This window comes from Clupea harengus, chromosome 10 (genome assembly GCF_900700415.2).
Source record: "Clupea harengus chromosome 10, Ch_v2.0.2, whole genome shotgun sequence".
Taxonomy (NCBI): domain Eukaryota; kingdom Metazoa; phylum Chordata; class Actinopteri; order Clupeiformes; family Clupeidae; genus Clupea; species Clupea harengus.
Genome location: NC_045161.1, coordinates 12232412 through 12248953, shown reverse-complemented (window position 1 = coordinate 12248953; position 16542 = coordinate 12232412). Strand labels below are relative to the sequence as shown.

The 16542-nt window shown below is 42.6% G+C and overlaps 1 protein-coding gene across 2 annotated transcripts in view; it reads right to left on the bottom strand.

Annotated features, from left to right (window-relative positions):
* Nucleotides 1-3283: 3283 nt before the first annotated feature.
* The window catches only part of kcnn1b (potassium intermediate/small conductance calcium-activated channel, subfamily N, member 1b), a 48066-nt gene continuing 34807 nt past the window's right edge, over nucleotides 3284-16542 (bottom strand). Inside the window, exons 5-10 of one of the 2 annotated variants that reach the window (XM_012839433.3) lie at nucleotides 13507-13648; nucleotides 10407-10517; nucleotides 9858-9985; nucleotides 8969-8977; nucleotides 5834-5903; nucleotides 3284-5356 (exon numbers count right to left, since the gene is read on the bottom strand). In XM_012839433.3, coding sequence (XP_012694887.2) covers nucleotides 5060-5356; nucleotides 5834-5903; nucleotides 8969-8977; nucleotides 9858-9985; nucleotides 10407-10517; nucleotides 13507-13648 — 757 coding nt within the window. In that variant the 3' untranslated portion in view covers nucleotides 3284-5059. The remainder of the gene's footprint in view (nucleotides 5357-5833; nucleotides 5904-8968; nucleotides 8978-9857; nucleotides 9986-10406; nucleotides 10518-13506; nucleotides 13649-16542) is intronic. The other variant, XM_031575400.2, reaches the window with a different exon arrangement.

Here is a 16542-nt window from a genome sequence, read left to right as displayed (position 1 = left end):
GAGAGAGAAAGAGGGGGGGGAGGAAGAGCTATAAAAAGTATTTTGCCTCCAGCATGGAATGCATCCCAAGACTGCAGACCCAGGCCAGAGGATGGGGGTTGAAGATAACGTGTCGAGAGGATGGGGATGGGGAGATGGATACGGAAATTGCCTTAGACCCAAGAGTTGGTCAGAGGAGGCCATCTGCTCATTGCCCACCCTACCTATAACCACCCTCTGCAGAGCAGAGTGGAGCTGAGCTTTAGCAGTGCTCTGGCAGTGCAGTACCATCAGCAGAGTGGCAGCACAAGCCTGTGCCTCCGCAGTTTAAGATGGCGGCACCAGTGGGTGGATGGCCGAGTACATCCACTACCAGAAGCCTCTGCTGGTCTTTCTCAAAAACACTCGGTTTTCCCATCCTCTCTGGTCCACACCTAAGTTGAGTGTGTAGAGCAGAAATGCTGTAATGTTAGCTTTTGTCAAAACTGCTTTGTCGAGAGGATCCACAGAAAACCAGAGCAGTGTCGAAAGAAATCGTTGAACTAGCAAGAGATATGCCTAATTAATTAAAAGACCCAAGTGAGAATAGCAGATGTCACCTTCCAAATCACGTGCTTTCAGAACCATAGGCCCCAGCTGTACTTATGTGGGCTTTAGAGGCATGGTGACCTAATGAAAATTCAGACCTGACTGACTTTTCCCATAAGCGCGCATTCCCACGCTCAAGAACCTGCGCCGAAAGGAGCTTACCTCAGGAGTGCAGCTAAGTAAGACAGCCCATACAGCGCTGGCTAAAATGCTGCCTTTGAAGTTTTGATGTGATCCAGAATGACCTCACAGATTATAATTTAATGATTGCAGAGTGGTTGGCGGGCGGCCCACAGCTAACTAAAGAGCTGCGTCGGGATTAACAGTAAATCTACCATAATTCACAGACCAGCAGGGAAGATACTGTGGCTTTTGCCAGTGGACCCAGTACATTGTGGAAAATGACCATAAAATGTAGGAAACAGAAGAAAATGCATGGGTTCAGGGGTGAGTTGAGTGAGGGGACGTCCATTTTAATTGTCAGAGGGTCTGCTGCAATAGGCAACATTTCTGGAGCTTGAAAGACATGAACTAGAAATTAATGAATTCTGTCAAATCTTGGTAGAAATCAGTAAGCACTGAAGCTCTAACCTAAAATACCAAAAATTCCTACCTTGGTTGTTTGGATATCACAGAAAAGGGGAGGTGGGAAATAGACACATCACAAAATGTAATGAAATGTGACCCAAAGATATTACCTTTGTGTATGTTACACTATCCAAAATGTAGATTTTGAAACCTCTGGAGAACTTTAACAATAAACTGTAAGTGTGTTCAGAGGTGTCTCTTAAGGTGTCGGGATTGAGGTTTATCCACTGCACTGCAATGTACCTGCTATTGTACCCAACTTACGTAAACTTGCAAGCTCGGTCATAGGAGGCAGCCGTGCTAGGAAAGAGGCTAAAACCCATGGGTGCTAGCGCCTGTTGCTAGCACGTCTCTTAAGGTGTTGGGGAGTGAGGTTTACCCACTGCACAGGACTGTACCCGATGGCTACTGTTATATTGGGATAGCAGTAAAACTACTGTTAAATGATTATAAATACAAATACTTTAGCGCTGAGTTTAGCACAAAGACATTAATGCATTATGACATATGACTTCCCACTAAATGATAATCATGACATAAGTGCCATATTTTAAACTGGCAAAACATGTATCATGTATGCCCTAAAGACTTGTACTTTAACTCTAAATCAAATTTTTAAGAGTAATTGTTAGATTATATTAGATTCAGTTTAATTGTCAATGTGCAGAGTGCGGGTACAAAGCCAACGAAATGCAGTTAGCATCTAACCACAAGTACAAAAAATTAGTTTTATTTACAGTGCAGGAAAAATAACTATTACAATTTAAGTGATATTATATCTTACAATATATACAGTGATGGACAGTGAAGTTACAATATATAAAGATTATATATGCAAATATTTTGAATATGTATATTGGACAGAGAAATTGACTGAGTTACAGAATAGAGTGCAAATGTAGGGTTGTATGTACAGTATGAACTGCATATCTACAGTTGGTTATGTATGTAGAGTGGCTCAGTCTGTGCAAAATATGAATAGTGCAAATAACATGTCATGTAAACAGTGCAACAATGAGTGCAGGGTCACAACGTCAGGGAAGAGGCTCTCAGGGAGCCTGCTGGTGTGGGAGCAGAGGCTCCTGTAACGCCTGGCGGATGGGAGGAGGGTGGGTAGTTAGGGTGGGAGAAATCCTTTATGATGGTCCTGCCCAGCAGCGATTGTGATAAATGTTCTTGATGGTGGGTAACTGGGTGCAGATGATCCGTTGGGCAGTTTTTCACCACCCGCTGGAGTGCTTCGCGGTCTGATGCTCTCAGTGGTACAGCGGAAGAAGTCCGCCGGGATCCTGGGACACAGGTGAGCTTTCTTAAGGCTCCGTAGGAAGTAAAGGCGCTGTTGTGCCTTTTTGACCAGGATGGAGGAGTTCTGGGACCAGGTGAGATCATCGGAGATGTGGATGCCAAAGAACTTGAATTTTAACACACGCTCTACTACAGCACCGTTGAAGTAGATGGGGCTGTGTGCACATGGTTCTTAGCCTGCCTGAAGAACATGATGATCTCCTCAGTCTTCTGGGTGTTAAGCACCAGGTTGTTGTCGGCACACCACCCGGCAACACTGAAAGCTCATATCAAGCAACAGAAGGGACAATTGATCAAATTACTGTTGTAAACTCTTATGACCACCTTCACAATGGTTCCCTGCTTAGTGAGGTATTACCGCCATATCTTAATGCAAGTAATTCCATACTTTGATCCAAATGGCCTTTATGAATTCAAAGAAATAGTTCACTCAAAAATGTAATATCCTCATTATCTTTTAACCATGAAAGCAGTGAGCAGTCTTTGGTCACTGACATTAGGCCTTGTAGATCTACATTTGTGCGGAGCTTACATGTTTTGTATGTCTGCATGAATTTTAGATGAACTACTCCTTTAAACACACGTGATACACCATAAATAGAATTCCATATCAGGATGTTTCACTCTGTATGTTTTGAACTAAGATATCAAAAGCACCACTGTGAACTGAGCATGGTCTTATGTATCTTAACACATATATTTAAATCACAGAAATGAGAATGAGATTGAAACAATCTTTGTCTTTGCAAATACGTATGTGTGTGCTATAATTTGCTGTACACCACAAAACAGTATATGTATCAAGCAAGAGGCAGTAAAAAAGTTTGTTTTAAGGATTTATTCTTACATTGGAGCCCAGCATTATGTAAAGGTGCTACAGCTTTGTCAACAAGGCCAAAGACACACAATAAAGGCAGTTTGCTGTTTTAGAACCCGTAAAAAACATCTCATGTCCAATAGTGTCATCCTAGGTGTTTAACTGGAAACCAATTCTGGAAAGTGGTAAGTAACCGAATGTGCAACACATTGTTGTTAAATTTGTTTGTCTACTTTCGGTGTGTATGTATGTATGCATGTGGTTTTTATTTTTCCTCAGTGAATTTTAGTCATAGAACCAGGAATGCATGTTTAGATCTCTTTTGCTGCCACTCTTTAATAACATTTTATTAGCTATTCTACCTCTATAAAAATTCTAGGTAAATGATAAAAAAAAGAATCTCTGTAAAAAACAATAGGAGAGAAAATAAAATGAACATAAAGCCATCCCAAAGAGTTGCTCCATCACCATTTGCATTGAAACATGCAAGGGGCGGGGTTTAATTCCCAGTCTTATCAGGAGAGCTGTCAGAGGACATCCTCGACCAAAAGGCCGTCCAGTAGAACACTGGCTTTGGTCCTCCGTGCTTTGCGGGCCCTTGGAAGCTCTGATAAACGATGAGTGGAATTAATATCTTGCTGTTCTTTGAAAATGAATAGAATGTATACATAAATATATTTAAATATTGATTGCGGTTCTTAAAAACAGATGGAAGCGTATTTAATCTTTTCTTGGTTTTTAAGAGGACTTCAAAAGGAATATCTGCATACATAAAATGTTAGATGTTGGGCTGGAATTTTGGCAGTTTAGTGAAAATAAAGGTTGGGGGGTCTGTGCAAGTGCAAGTGCAAGGTAAAAAATAAAACACAACAATATGTGCATGCATTATATAAGCATAGTGAACAGTCCGTTTCGTTATTGTTGTTTTGAATGGAAGTAATAAGACATAAGTGTTTAATATTCCAGATCCCTCCGCATGCCAAAATTGGAATCCTGCTCCAATAAACCCATCACACCCTAAAATACCTATAAAGCTATATATTAATATATATTATTTATTTCTATTTTCCCCAACAGTCAGTGTCAGTCAGGTGCGACAAAATGGCCTCACTGCCTTCCTTCTCTGCTTATTGCCTTCAAGTGTTGACCTGAACTCAGAGCTTCCAAGGGCCTTCTCGGCTGGCACCTGGACTAACATGCTGGACGCTTGTCATCTAACAGTCCATTTACTCTCCCAAAACCACACTGTTGACCTCCTGTCCTCTGCCCGTCCGATCAGAGTTTGATTGCATTGCATTGGCTCCTTCTGTCTCATTCCAGAACATTCTGCTGAGATTGCCAGTATCACCCCAACACCCTAGACTAAGTCAAGTTAACTATACAAGGGCTTTACAAAAAAGCTAACTTTAACAGCCATACAATGGCTAAACATAAACCATATCTCTACCATTTTTTATTTAAAATAATTTTTCTGCCAGTGTTTAATTTTTATCGTTATTTTCTTTTCTGTTGTTGGTGATTGTTTGTGTTTTTCTTTAGGTGGTCATTCATCACTGTTCCAAATTTCCTTTCTTCTGCTGAAAGTTGTTTGTTGACTTCGTTACGCTTTGTTTTCACACATTTTTCACACATTTTTGAAGCAGTGTTGTTAGTTTTAGGAGTGGCAGAGGTGGTCAGTGTGCAGTGGGGGTGTAGGGTGGGGTGTGGATAGAAGGTGGTGGTTGAGTTGAGTCACATAAGGGTGGAGGGTGGGGTTTGGGGGGTTGTGGTGGCGGGCGGGTGCTATCCACTGTCGGAGGAAGTGTGTGGCGCGGTGGACGGCGAGCGCCGACGCTGGCGAGTGGGCGTCCAGGAGGGCTCGGAGCCCTGCGAGCCGGGCCGCTGCTGGACCGCGCGGTGTGCCAGGCTCTTCAGGAAGTCGCGCTGCTGCTGCAGGATGGCCTGAGAGAGCAGGCCGGGCAGGCCCTGCAGGCTGACGCCGATGGCGTCCAACTTCTCCTCCAGCTTGCCGATGCGCTTGTCCAGCTCCTCGCCGCGCTCCTGTAGCTCCGACACCAGGTCATACATCACATTCTGGGTCTGGGGCGGAAGGATGGATAGATGGTGAAGGAGAAAGGAGGGTGGAGACGGGAGAAAGGGTTGGAAGTGGGGATAGAAAGGAAGATCGGGGCAAACATTGAGAGGGAGAATGAGAGAGAGAAATGCAAAAAGAAAGTAGAATAAGCCACATGAGGAAGGACAGGGTTGGTAAATAAGAGAAAAGGATTGTGAAGGGGTAGAGAGAATGAGAGAGAAAAGAGAGTGAAAGAAAGAAAGAAGAGAGAATGAGGGTTAGGCATAAGAAAGCAATGGAAGGAAACTTTCAACTTTGATATCTGAAGTGTAACCACACTGTAAAGTAAAGCAGCAAAACAAAGCAGCAGCACGGGTAAACAAAGCAGTCACCAATTTATTATCTCACTGTATTTACGAGCACTGACAGTCTGGCGAATGGAGTGCAACCCTGGCAGATGCACAAACATGGAGCCAGATCCAGAGGCCAGACTTCACTCTTACCTTGGCTAGGTCAACAAGTGAGTTTGCCTGGTCGTTCAGCTTTCGCTGTTCCATCTTCACACTTCTGAGTCTGTGAAGGAGAGGTGGGGGGGGGGGGGGGGGGGGGGGATGCGTTAGTGGACAACATGATGGAGCATGTGACGTATGCTTAGGCAGAGACTGAGGGTGGAGAAGGAGAAAAAAAAGGCAGGGCGTGTCAAGAGCAACCGACATGCACATATCCTCCCATGTCGAGACTGTGAAATACATTTTTAAAAATAAAAAATAATACAAAATAATTAAAAAATGCAATCCGGACATGCAAACTTAGTCAGCCACAGGGGGCGTGGGGAAACAAAACGAGTCTCAATCTGTGACAGCATTCTCAGCACTGATACATGACTCACTCTCCATCTTTGTCTAATTCCTTCCCTCTCGCACGTTCTCATCCCCCACAATCTGTGCCCTTTCTCCCTTTCACGTGCACAAACAAACAACGCCTCGGAGGACACAAGAAACCACATTAGCTTCAGGTCAGGTTGTGTATACCAACAAGCCCACTCAGGGTTGCTGCGGGCAACAGGCATTGCAGATAGGGACTGGATGTTGGAGTTATGAATATCAAAGAGCACTAAAAAGAATTGAATGGATAAACTGTTGGGGCCACTTGGTTGGCTTGGAGTCCAGCATTCACAAAATCAGACACAAATATAAAATGGGAATACGCCAAACAGAAAAGTTAAGTCACTTAAAAGGTCATTCTGACAATAGAATCAACTTGGTATTTTAAACATATTCAATGAAACAATTAGAAAAAAGGTCAAACCGTACCACTTTTTATTAGCCTAGCATATCCCATATATGGGAATTAGCCTTTGGATCAAGGAATGTTAATAAAAACAAGTCCTTTCCCAGCGCGGTGCTGTAATTGTTCTAAGCTCATGCGACACAGGCTGTGAAAGGAAGCACCTTCGAGAACAAACAGAGGCAATCTGCAGGAAAGGTTAAGGAACCAAACAGGCTTTGTTTTGCTTTAATCAGCGCAGATGTTGTAACTTTATCGGCCTAATAACATGGCGCTGTGCACACAATGGGCCAGCGATGGGGGTGACTCCCTCTTGCCTGCTCCCTACACAAACAGATGAAGAGATTGCAAGGGCACAGGGGGAGGGACACAGCTGGGAGCTGAGGCCTAAAGTGGTGACAGGTGTTGTGGAAAGAAATCTGGACGGCGTCTCAACATTCCCTGTTTTGTCACTTGTGGTGAGACAGTAATGGTGAGGCAAAGTGTTTTAAGTGAGGGGGAAGCCCGTCCAACTCCCACCCTTCCACATTTCAAGACAAAAGCCGGAAAGGGAAAGTTGTGTTAAGATCAGGCAAAGCAGGGAAGAGATTGTGTGTGAATGGATTAGGTACATAAGGTCACCATTTAAGCCTTTCACTGAATGCCGCTCTTTCTCCATGTGCAATATTTCTGTGGTTTAATTGATATTTAATAAAATATTATTAGTGCATTAAATCAGTATTGTTCTTACACACATATTATATTCTGCGAGCCCAGAGTAGTCTACATCAGGCACATTTTGTGGAAATAAACATACATGAGGAGCAAAAAATCACTTCAAGCTCCCACAGGCTTCATCTTAAAGAGCAACCTCCCAGTGGGAATCCTAATATGAGTGAAAGCAGTGAAATTCACTGGAGTGTCTGCTCATTCCAGAGAAATTAGGAGGCACGAGTCTCCTTTCACTGTGTGCTTATCAGGTGGCCATGTGTGAGCATCCCATGACATCCCCCTTACCCCCCACACCCCCATTACATGCTCCACGAACCCTGAACGTGGCAAGCGGTCACTTTTCAAACAAGAATAAAAACAGATTACAGAGTGCAATCAGACGTCAATCAACCCCCCCCCCCCCCCCCCCCCCCCCCCCCCACACATACACATCAAACTGCTCCTTATCCTAACCGCCATCTCCTCATGCTATACGCAGAATGCCGATGGAAACAGAGGGCACTAAAATTCCTCAAACCATTTAGTTCTGAACCAGTTTCTTTTTTTTAAAGGAAATAAATAAGTAAAAAAATTAAAAAATAAATATGTACATAAATATGAGCGTGCTTCATAACAATGGGCTCCCAATTTTGAGATGTCCAAAATTGGTCAGTGTCGATCCCTTGGCAGGCCAGAGCTCCATAAGGGTGTCCTGCAGCTGATGACGCCCCACCTGCAGTAGGGCGGTTGGGAGAGTGACGGGCCGGTGGAACACCGTGTCCATCCCTGTTTGGCACCGCGCAGCAAAGTCAGGCTTTATGGAAACCTTCAGGTGTAGGCTGTTTGTCGAAATTTATGATTGTATGCATTAAGGCCAGGGAGGTTTTATGTGACCCTATAAAAACTAAGCCCAAATGCATTATATACAAATTGATGTGCTCAGCAGAACATTTCATTCCCATAGCCAAAGAGAAGGGAGGGGACGTCTCTTTCAAAAGGGAGGACCAAGAGGGAGAGGGAATGGGCAAAGGGGAAAATCCATCACTCAAGTGAAATGCACCATCAGGGTGATTGAATGTCCTCGCCGCATTGGCCAAAACCAATTTGTGGGATTGTAATTGTGATAAGGTATGACTGTGGGGTAGGTATTTAAGGAAAAGGCACAGGGCGAGGTGAGACGGGGTCAGGGAACTAAGACAGTCAGTGCGAGCCGTTATGGAGGTCTGGACAGGTTTGGGTCGGATGATCGGAATCTGGGGGAGCAAGCTGGAACATTTGAAGCTTGGCAAGATGCTGTTTCCTACTTTTTTCTTGTTTCTCTTCAGAGACTTTGTGTGTGTGTGTCAGTGTGTGAGTGTGTGTGTGTGAGTGTGTGTGTGTGTGTGTGTGTGTGTGTGTGTGTGAGAGTGTGTGTGTGTGTGTGTGTGTGTGAAATGCATTCATCAACTCAAAAAAGGGTAGACTTCTCTCGTGAGGGCAATCAAAATAAAACAAAGAAAAAAAGAAAAAGGGATCGTCATCCAGCATCCAGCTTCAAACTTCATGCATGTAAACAAATCATGTCAATCACGTCTGCTTTTCACAAGGACCCAGAAACAAAAGGGGTGAGAAGGGGAGAGTGAGGGACTGACGGTGTAAAGAACAGGAAAGACACAACTTACTTCTGAGCTCTGTACGTTGATTGGGCAAAACAAAGACAGAATACAGAACAGAGGTTTTAGGAAAACCCTCAGATGTACACAGAGAAACACTTTCAAAGCAAAGACAGGAGAAAACAACTTTCTATCCGCAAGCTTTGCGGACAGACTAAATTTAGATTCAAACAGCTCACGTTGACTGCATTGCTCAGTCCTTATTTGATGGTTATGAGAAAATACTGTATCCTACGACCTTTTTTTGTCTTATTTTGATCTACTGTATGTAGACTACCACAGCATGGAGTTATTATTAACTTGCGATATGGGACATAGAGGACAGTAAAGGAAAGTGCTTGGTTCTTCATAACAACACCACCCTTTAGGGAAAAAAAAAACCTGTCTAGCAGCCGGTTTCCTGTAACTGTCCGACTTGAGAAAGGCAGGGACAACACATACCGGAGGCGGTACTCCCCAACTGCCCCAACTCAGAACAGGGAGTGCAGTTCCTTCACTCTTACTTTCCTACTCTGTGTGGGGGGATAAAAAGCTCTATACATATAAAGACTGAAAAGCTAGTGAAAGGAAAGCCGTGTTAGGGACTGTTAGGAGCTCACACGGGAGTTGTGAGGCCGTGGTTAAGTGCTGCTGCTCCACTGACTCAGATCAGTGCGCCACCTAAGACAGTGCACCTGGGTGTACCTGTAGAGTGTTCTATCTGCACACACTCTCCGGAAAAATCACTCCCGGAAAAAAAAACACAGACTGTGTAGCACATCATATTTTATGCTTCATTTACGGACAAAGCTATTTCTTGTTTTAAAGTAGCTGTCTTGTTTTTATTTATTTATTTTTTAAAGAAGAATACAGCACTTGGACGAGAAAATAAAAAAGGTGGGGCCCCACAAGCACTCACTGGTGAATAGCCTGCAGGAACTTGCGTTGGTGTTTGCGGACCTTGGCGTGGTCGATCTTCCTCACCAGCTTGGTGTGTTTGTAGATGAGCCATGTTTCCCTGAGTACGTTAGCAGCCGTGTTTTTGACCTGCAACACAGGAAAACATACGTGATCATGAGGCATCAAAAGCACTATGATGATGTAGGGATGAGCCAGTACACAAAGTGTGTCTTTTATGAACAGTATAAACACAAAACAAACATACAAGCAATAATATTGCTATTAGTAAGTCTGTTATAACAATAATGTTATTACAACCTTTATTAATACTTCAGTATGTATTAAGGAACTCACAGTAAATCACCTGAAATATACAAAATATAATAGTATATTTATTAAATAGAAATTAAGTGACTTTATGTTAAAGGCCATGCTGGAATCCATTAATGGCTTCAATACCTCTATATTCATAAGAACCTAAAAGTTCTGTACAGGAGAGAAACACATTTATTGGGACAGCACAAGAACACACTTAAGCACTTTTACATCCCCAAGCTGACAGACTCACTCTTTTGGAGAGCTGAGTGTCCATCATAAAGTTGTGGACATGTTTCTCCGCCTTGGTCAGCTCCAGCTTTCTGGCCACCACGGCAACCACCAGCGCTGTGCAGCCAGCCCCCTGCGGGAGGAACAGATGACACAGCAGCTTCAGTCAAACCAGCCTCCTGGCATCACTGCCACACTCTTGTCTCCAGTAGTAATGGAGGCGCGAACACAATAGGCTTGATGCTGGAACAACATTCTGATTTCTTTAATCCTCTCATGTTTTATAAGATGGGGCACATTAAGGAAACCACATTGGGCCCGAATTCCATAGGGTAGCAAGCTGTGAGCTACGTGTGTAATGTAATGATAGTCTGCAAATGGCGCGCCATCAAAGGGAGTCGAGAAGAACTGCATCTGTGCACTCATAGGACATGGTATTCATTTTCATATATATCCACATATATATATATATCCACACACACACACACACACACATACACACACATACATACATATATACATTATTTATATATATTCATATATATATTATAGTCACATACAAGTCCAACAGACATCAGTGCATGTTATTAAACTGTTAAATTGTCATTGTGAAATTATTAAATATGCCGTGATGAATTGATAAAAGCCCAGCACAGTTCAAACCACCAAAAGTATAATCATTGCTGCGGCCTTCACATTATTTAACATATAGGCCTATGGGCCTAATAAACACGCATGAAAGCAAGCTACATAAAATATTAAAGAAGTTATTTATGGAGAATATAGTGGGCAGGTAAGTGAAGAAGTTATTAGGGATGGGAAACCTACGTTTTTTAGGGGGGGAAGTCCTGTTAGTGCTTATGCGGTGGAGAAAAATATGCGCCGCATATGCGCTTATCTATTGATAAACCAAAAACATCAAGGTCGTCTTCAAAGCATTTTCTCGCAACATAATGAAATACTCACAGTTTAATGGCAAAACAGTCCCAGCCACACTCCAACAGAGGAGCGAGAGAAAAGTAATGTTCACAATTCTTTAAATGGAGTGACTCGCGATAATCATCAATCATTTTCAGGAAGCAGCAAAGACGTCCATGAAACAAAGGCTTAATATTTCATATCTAGAGTGAAGTGAATAATCCCAAATGGCAAATAAACCAAGCAAAGATTGAAATAATATTAGGAAACTTTGGAAACTATCAGATGACTTCTACCATGATTAATTCCCTTTCTGCACTTCCAAGTTCAAGGCAAACCAGGTGACCAGCAAGCAGAACAGGGAGAGGTGCGTGACGGTGAAAAGTGAAGGACGGGGAAGGAAATGTATCGTCTACCTCTGCTCATCTCTCCGAAATCATTAGGTTGGATTCAAAATTTAGCAATTAAGTTTTATACTGAGAATATAGGCTAATAATATAGATTTGATTATGAGACGATTTACAGGAAATGTATACTGAGCATCTGACCAGGTTCTCTATGTTTCTGGCCTTCAACCTCACATTGACATGACATTAAATAATTATGACTATAGGCTGCCTATATGCACAGTACTATCCCTATTACACCGACTCCAGTTGTGTTTGTGCGGTTGGTGCCTCTAATTCAAGCAACATTACTTACTACATTATCCCATTTGTAGACAGAGACATTACGCTCATTCTCACTTTAAGCCTATCTTAATTGCCACGATACTAAGAGACGTTATATTAGACAGGGAAATTGGAGAACAATGCGTTGATGAGTGGTCTAAACTGAGTGAGTACTATGCTGTAAAATACGGAAAAATATTACTGTAAAAAATACTGAAAAAATATTTTTGTTGCACATTACGGCCCGAAGAATGATAGGCTACTGGATTATTTTATTCACTGTCTGTGTAGTGTTGAGTGTAATTGCATTGCCTACGTAGCCATTTGGTAACATATTTTGTTGACTTAAATGATCAGTCAATTTAGTCACTGAGTGGTCAATATTATGCTGTCAAAGTGTACAGATTAGATTAGATGTGCCTGCCAGACGTTGAAAACCAAGATGCCGGTTGCATTTCAAAGAAGGAAGCAGCAGAACGCCTTCTGCACATTAAGAAGAATTGTGTTTGAGGATAATAAATGCATCAAAACCTTTGTGTAAAGGTAGGTCTCCCAGGTTTGTCTAGAAGAGTCATTTGTATAAAAGCATTCCAATCACTAACTGAAGTCTTTCATTCAGAAATCAGTGAACAGAAATGTGTTGACATCATCACTAGGAGAAACTGTTTGCCTAAATTGCTCTTGCACATTAGGTCCAGTGAGACAACTATTGGACCACCTTGCCGTTATATACAGCAGCCTCCAACAATGGCCGTTTGGTTCAGGCCATTGGAGCCTACCATGAACAATAAAAGTGGAAATTTTACTTTCAAACTGAAACTGTCAAATTTGAATTACTTAGTGGTTGGGTTTCAGGAGGTAGTTGGATTTCAACCAGAACTAGATTTGTGGACGGTAAAGGAGTGGGTATGGTATTAGTTCTTGTTACTTGAGGTGAAATATCTCATGCCCATCACCAATTGGTTGAAAATTGTCACAATCTGCCACCCGTTTTTAAGGAGCCCTAATTGCTTCACCCGGTTTGCCATCTGGGCACGATCCCTAAATTATTTATTCAATTCTTCTGTTGTATTTTACACAAAGGATTACTCTTGTAAACTGATCTAAAGGCAAACGGTGATAGAAAAGATCTTGATTGTGTGTATGCATTTGTGTCTGTGTTCTTGTTTTAGCTGTGTTGGTGTTGGTGCTGGTGCTTGTGTGTGTGTGAGTGTGTGTGTGTGTGTGTGTGTGTGTGTGTGTGTGTGTGTGTGTGTGTGTGTGTGTGTGTGTAGGCATGGGCATGTGCATGTGCATGTGCATGTGCGTGTCGACTGTAGCTGCTTGTGTGGTGTGTGTGTGTGTGAGTACTTGTGTGCCAAAACAAAATGTTACTGGAGTTCAACTATGAAATTGATCTCCATCACGCTTTGCTGGCACATTGTGCTGCGGCTCATGACAATGAGGCACATTTATGTGTTGTGCTTAAAGGCCGTGCGCTGATTAAGAGCCTGAATTGTGTCGGGCGGACAGAAGAGGGGACGGAGGACGCACCATGATTCCTGTCATGAGACACACGCCCTTCCCACAGTATGTGTGAGGCACCATGTCCCCGTAGCCGATGGACAGGAAGGTTATAGAAATTAACCACATCGCTCCCAGGAAGTTACTGGTGACTTCCTGTCGGTCGTGATACCTACAGAAGTAGTGGAGAAAAAAAGAGAAGAGATACACAGTAAAAATGAGGTGCGGAAGTTTCAAGAAATCATCCATATTGCAAATGTAATGCTAGAAAAAAAGTACAGTAATACTTTATGAAATGAGAACAAACACTATGATTTGAAAAAGCAGCATTAAAAGGCACGAGTGCTCAGAACTGCTGGCTGCTTATGGGGATGGTCCATAAACAACCAGTCGTTCCACAGACATGAAAACAAGAAATCGTTATTGTACTCACTGGGCTAGTGAAGGTAAAATCCCATTAGTGAAAATTACATTACAGAGAGCTTGAGCAGGAAAGTTGAGAGGGAGAGAGAAAGAGAGAGAGGGATAAAGAAAGAGAGAGAAATATGGCAGGGAAGCAAAAAGCCCAAAATTGAAAAATGAAAAAGTAAGAATACAGTGCTTGAAACATGTAAAGATCATTTGATCTTTCTTCAGTAGCATACAGTAGCATTGATGACCAGTTTTGTATGAACAACTGTGAACAAAGATCTGTCATCAGTCATTCATTTCCCACCTATTACAGACATAAATCGAGTTACAATCAGATATGGCATTCAAATCATTCTATCTCTAAAAAAGCCCTGATTTTTGGTGATTTAACCCACTTCTTTCTCAGAGGCTGTCTTGTCTTTCTAAGTTTTTGTTTTACTTGCCAAATTAAAAACTGTTGTTGAATAACATCTTGAGTACACTCAATTGGGGACTGTGCCAGAATCAATAGACTGCATTAGTTCATTAAATGAAGTAGTGCGTTTCCATAAGGAGCTATCTCAGATTCCAGCAGCTCTGTCTAATTGTTCTCCCCATGGGAAGCTTCCCACCGATGCTGTCTGCACTGATTCACATGCAACATTCATCCCTACATGTGCCTGTACACTCATTCAACAGGGCTGCACTGTTTTGGGGGGTGTATTAGTTACCATTAAACCATTCATCAATGTACTTCATCAAAGATAGTACATCTCTAATATTTGTAAATAAATTATGTGTTGGTTATAAATTCAGTAGACTAGAATTCAATAACGAGCTCTTTAACGAGTTCTTTATTAATGACACAGGGCTATTTGACTGTGTCTGCCTTTAAACATTACCACATGCTTACCATCGGTGAAACTCAAGACAGGACATAAACATTTCACTCTTCTATCAATGTTCAACCTCAGCATTACAAGTCCCATTTTAGGCATGTAGATACCCTATCACCCGACCGCCTCCAGCAGCCCCGCCCACCCAGCTTGTGTAAACACGTATTGCATGACGCTATCACATGACCACAATCCAAAGATTGCTCAAAGATCTGCTGTAGTGTGGCGCCTCGGCATTGGGCGATCATATGCGATGTCCAATTGCACTTCAAGGGCAATCTGGAAGAGGCACAGAAGTGCAACATCAATAAAAATTGAATGTTGCTGCACACATCAATATTCATTTCACTCATGACGTGGCAGACCGGCAGAGGGCCTGGGCTTAGATCAAGGTGCCTTCTCTTTGGCAATTTCAAAGGAGAGAGGCATAGAGACGAGAATAAAGATGAAGAGAATGGGATAGTGAGAAATGAAAATAGAGAGAGGGACAGAGAGATAGACCGATAGAGCACTAGGGTACAGAGAACAGGAGAGAAGGAGACACACATACACACACAGACAAACTCACGCACACACACACACACACACACACACACACACACGCAGACCCATGTGTTTATTTTCTTTTCCCCAATCAGCAGGCAGAATCTGCCAGTCCTCATTTGTCAAATGCTTTCCCTCAGCCATCATGTGGAGCCTCCCGAGGAGAAAGCCTTTATCTTTCATGAAAAAAAAACTCTCTAAAAAAGAGAGATTGTGGAGGACACACTCCATTAGACATGCAGAAAAGAGAGCAAGAGAAAAGCACTGAAAGAGAGAAGAAAAAAAAACCAGCAAGAATAACAAAAAGCATGCGGGTAATGTAATGGCCTCCGCATAGGACATGCCTGACAAAGCGTCCACCGGCATGGAGAGCGAGGAGAACCTGCGAGTCTGACACTTGGCTTCAGTGTCAACCCTGCAGGACTACACAGGTCCTCTCCCTCGCCTCAGCGGGACACTAGGGACATCTATGCCCAGTGTTCATTAAGGGCTGCTCTGCACAAATGCGTCTTGGCGTGAATAATCTCTTCTTTGAATTGCATGATGTCTAATCACCCTTTAAAGGACTAGGAGTTATGTAGGGTTGTATTATTGTGGCTCTAGGTCAATGTGCAGCAGAATTGGAGATGGTCATGAGGGGTTCATAAAGGTACACTGTAAGAGTTGTGTAATATGAAGAGTCACTACACTGACAAACATACCACCGAAGCCATATGACCTTGTCCTTGAGTGGTGTGTTACTTGAAGCTCACAACAAGGGACATGGGTAATATTACTAGTGCCCTTGCAGTCCACCATTCTAGGGACTAGATCAATATTCTTAGGGATAATAACAGTGGTACTAGGAATCTGGACAACTGTATGATTTCTGGACATCTTCATATTATAGACCTGATGTATTCACACACTAAAGGAGAGAGAGGGAGAGACAGATGGACATGGGAAGGACACGGTAAAAAAAAAACAGAGGAAAACAGTGAATGAATAACATTTCTGCTCTCACTGAGGAGCACAACTGTAATAAGCCCTGTGAGCTTTATTGTCTTTTTATCCTCAGCATTTTTAATTGTATATGGAGGCTGCTGCTTTTGACCTGTCAGTCATGCATGTACTTTTTGAATGTGTCAAAGCAACCTACCAGGTCAATCAATCAATCAATCACACAGTCTGTGCTTCCAAATGCATTAATCTAAAACATCATTCTCCTCTAGCCAACACTGACAACATGCTACCCCGT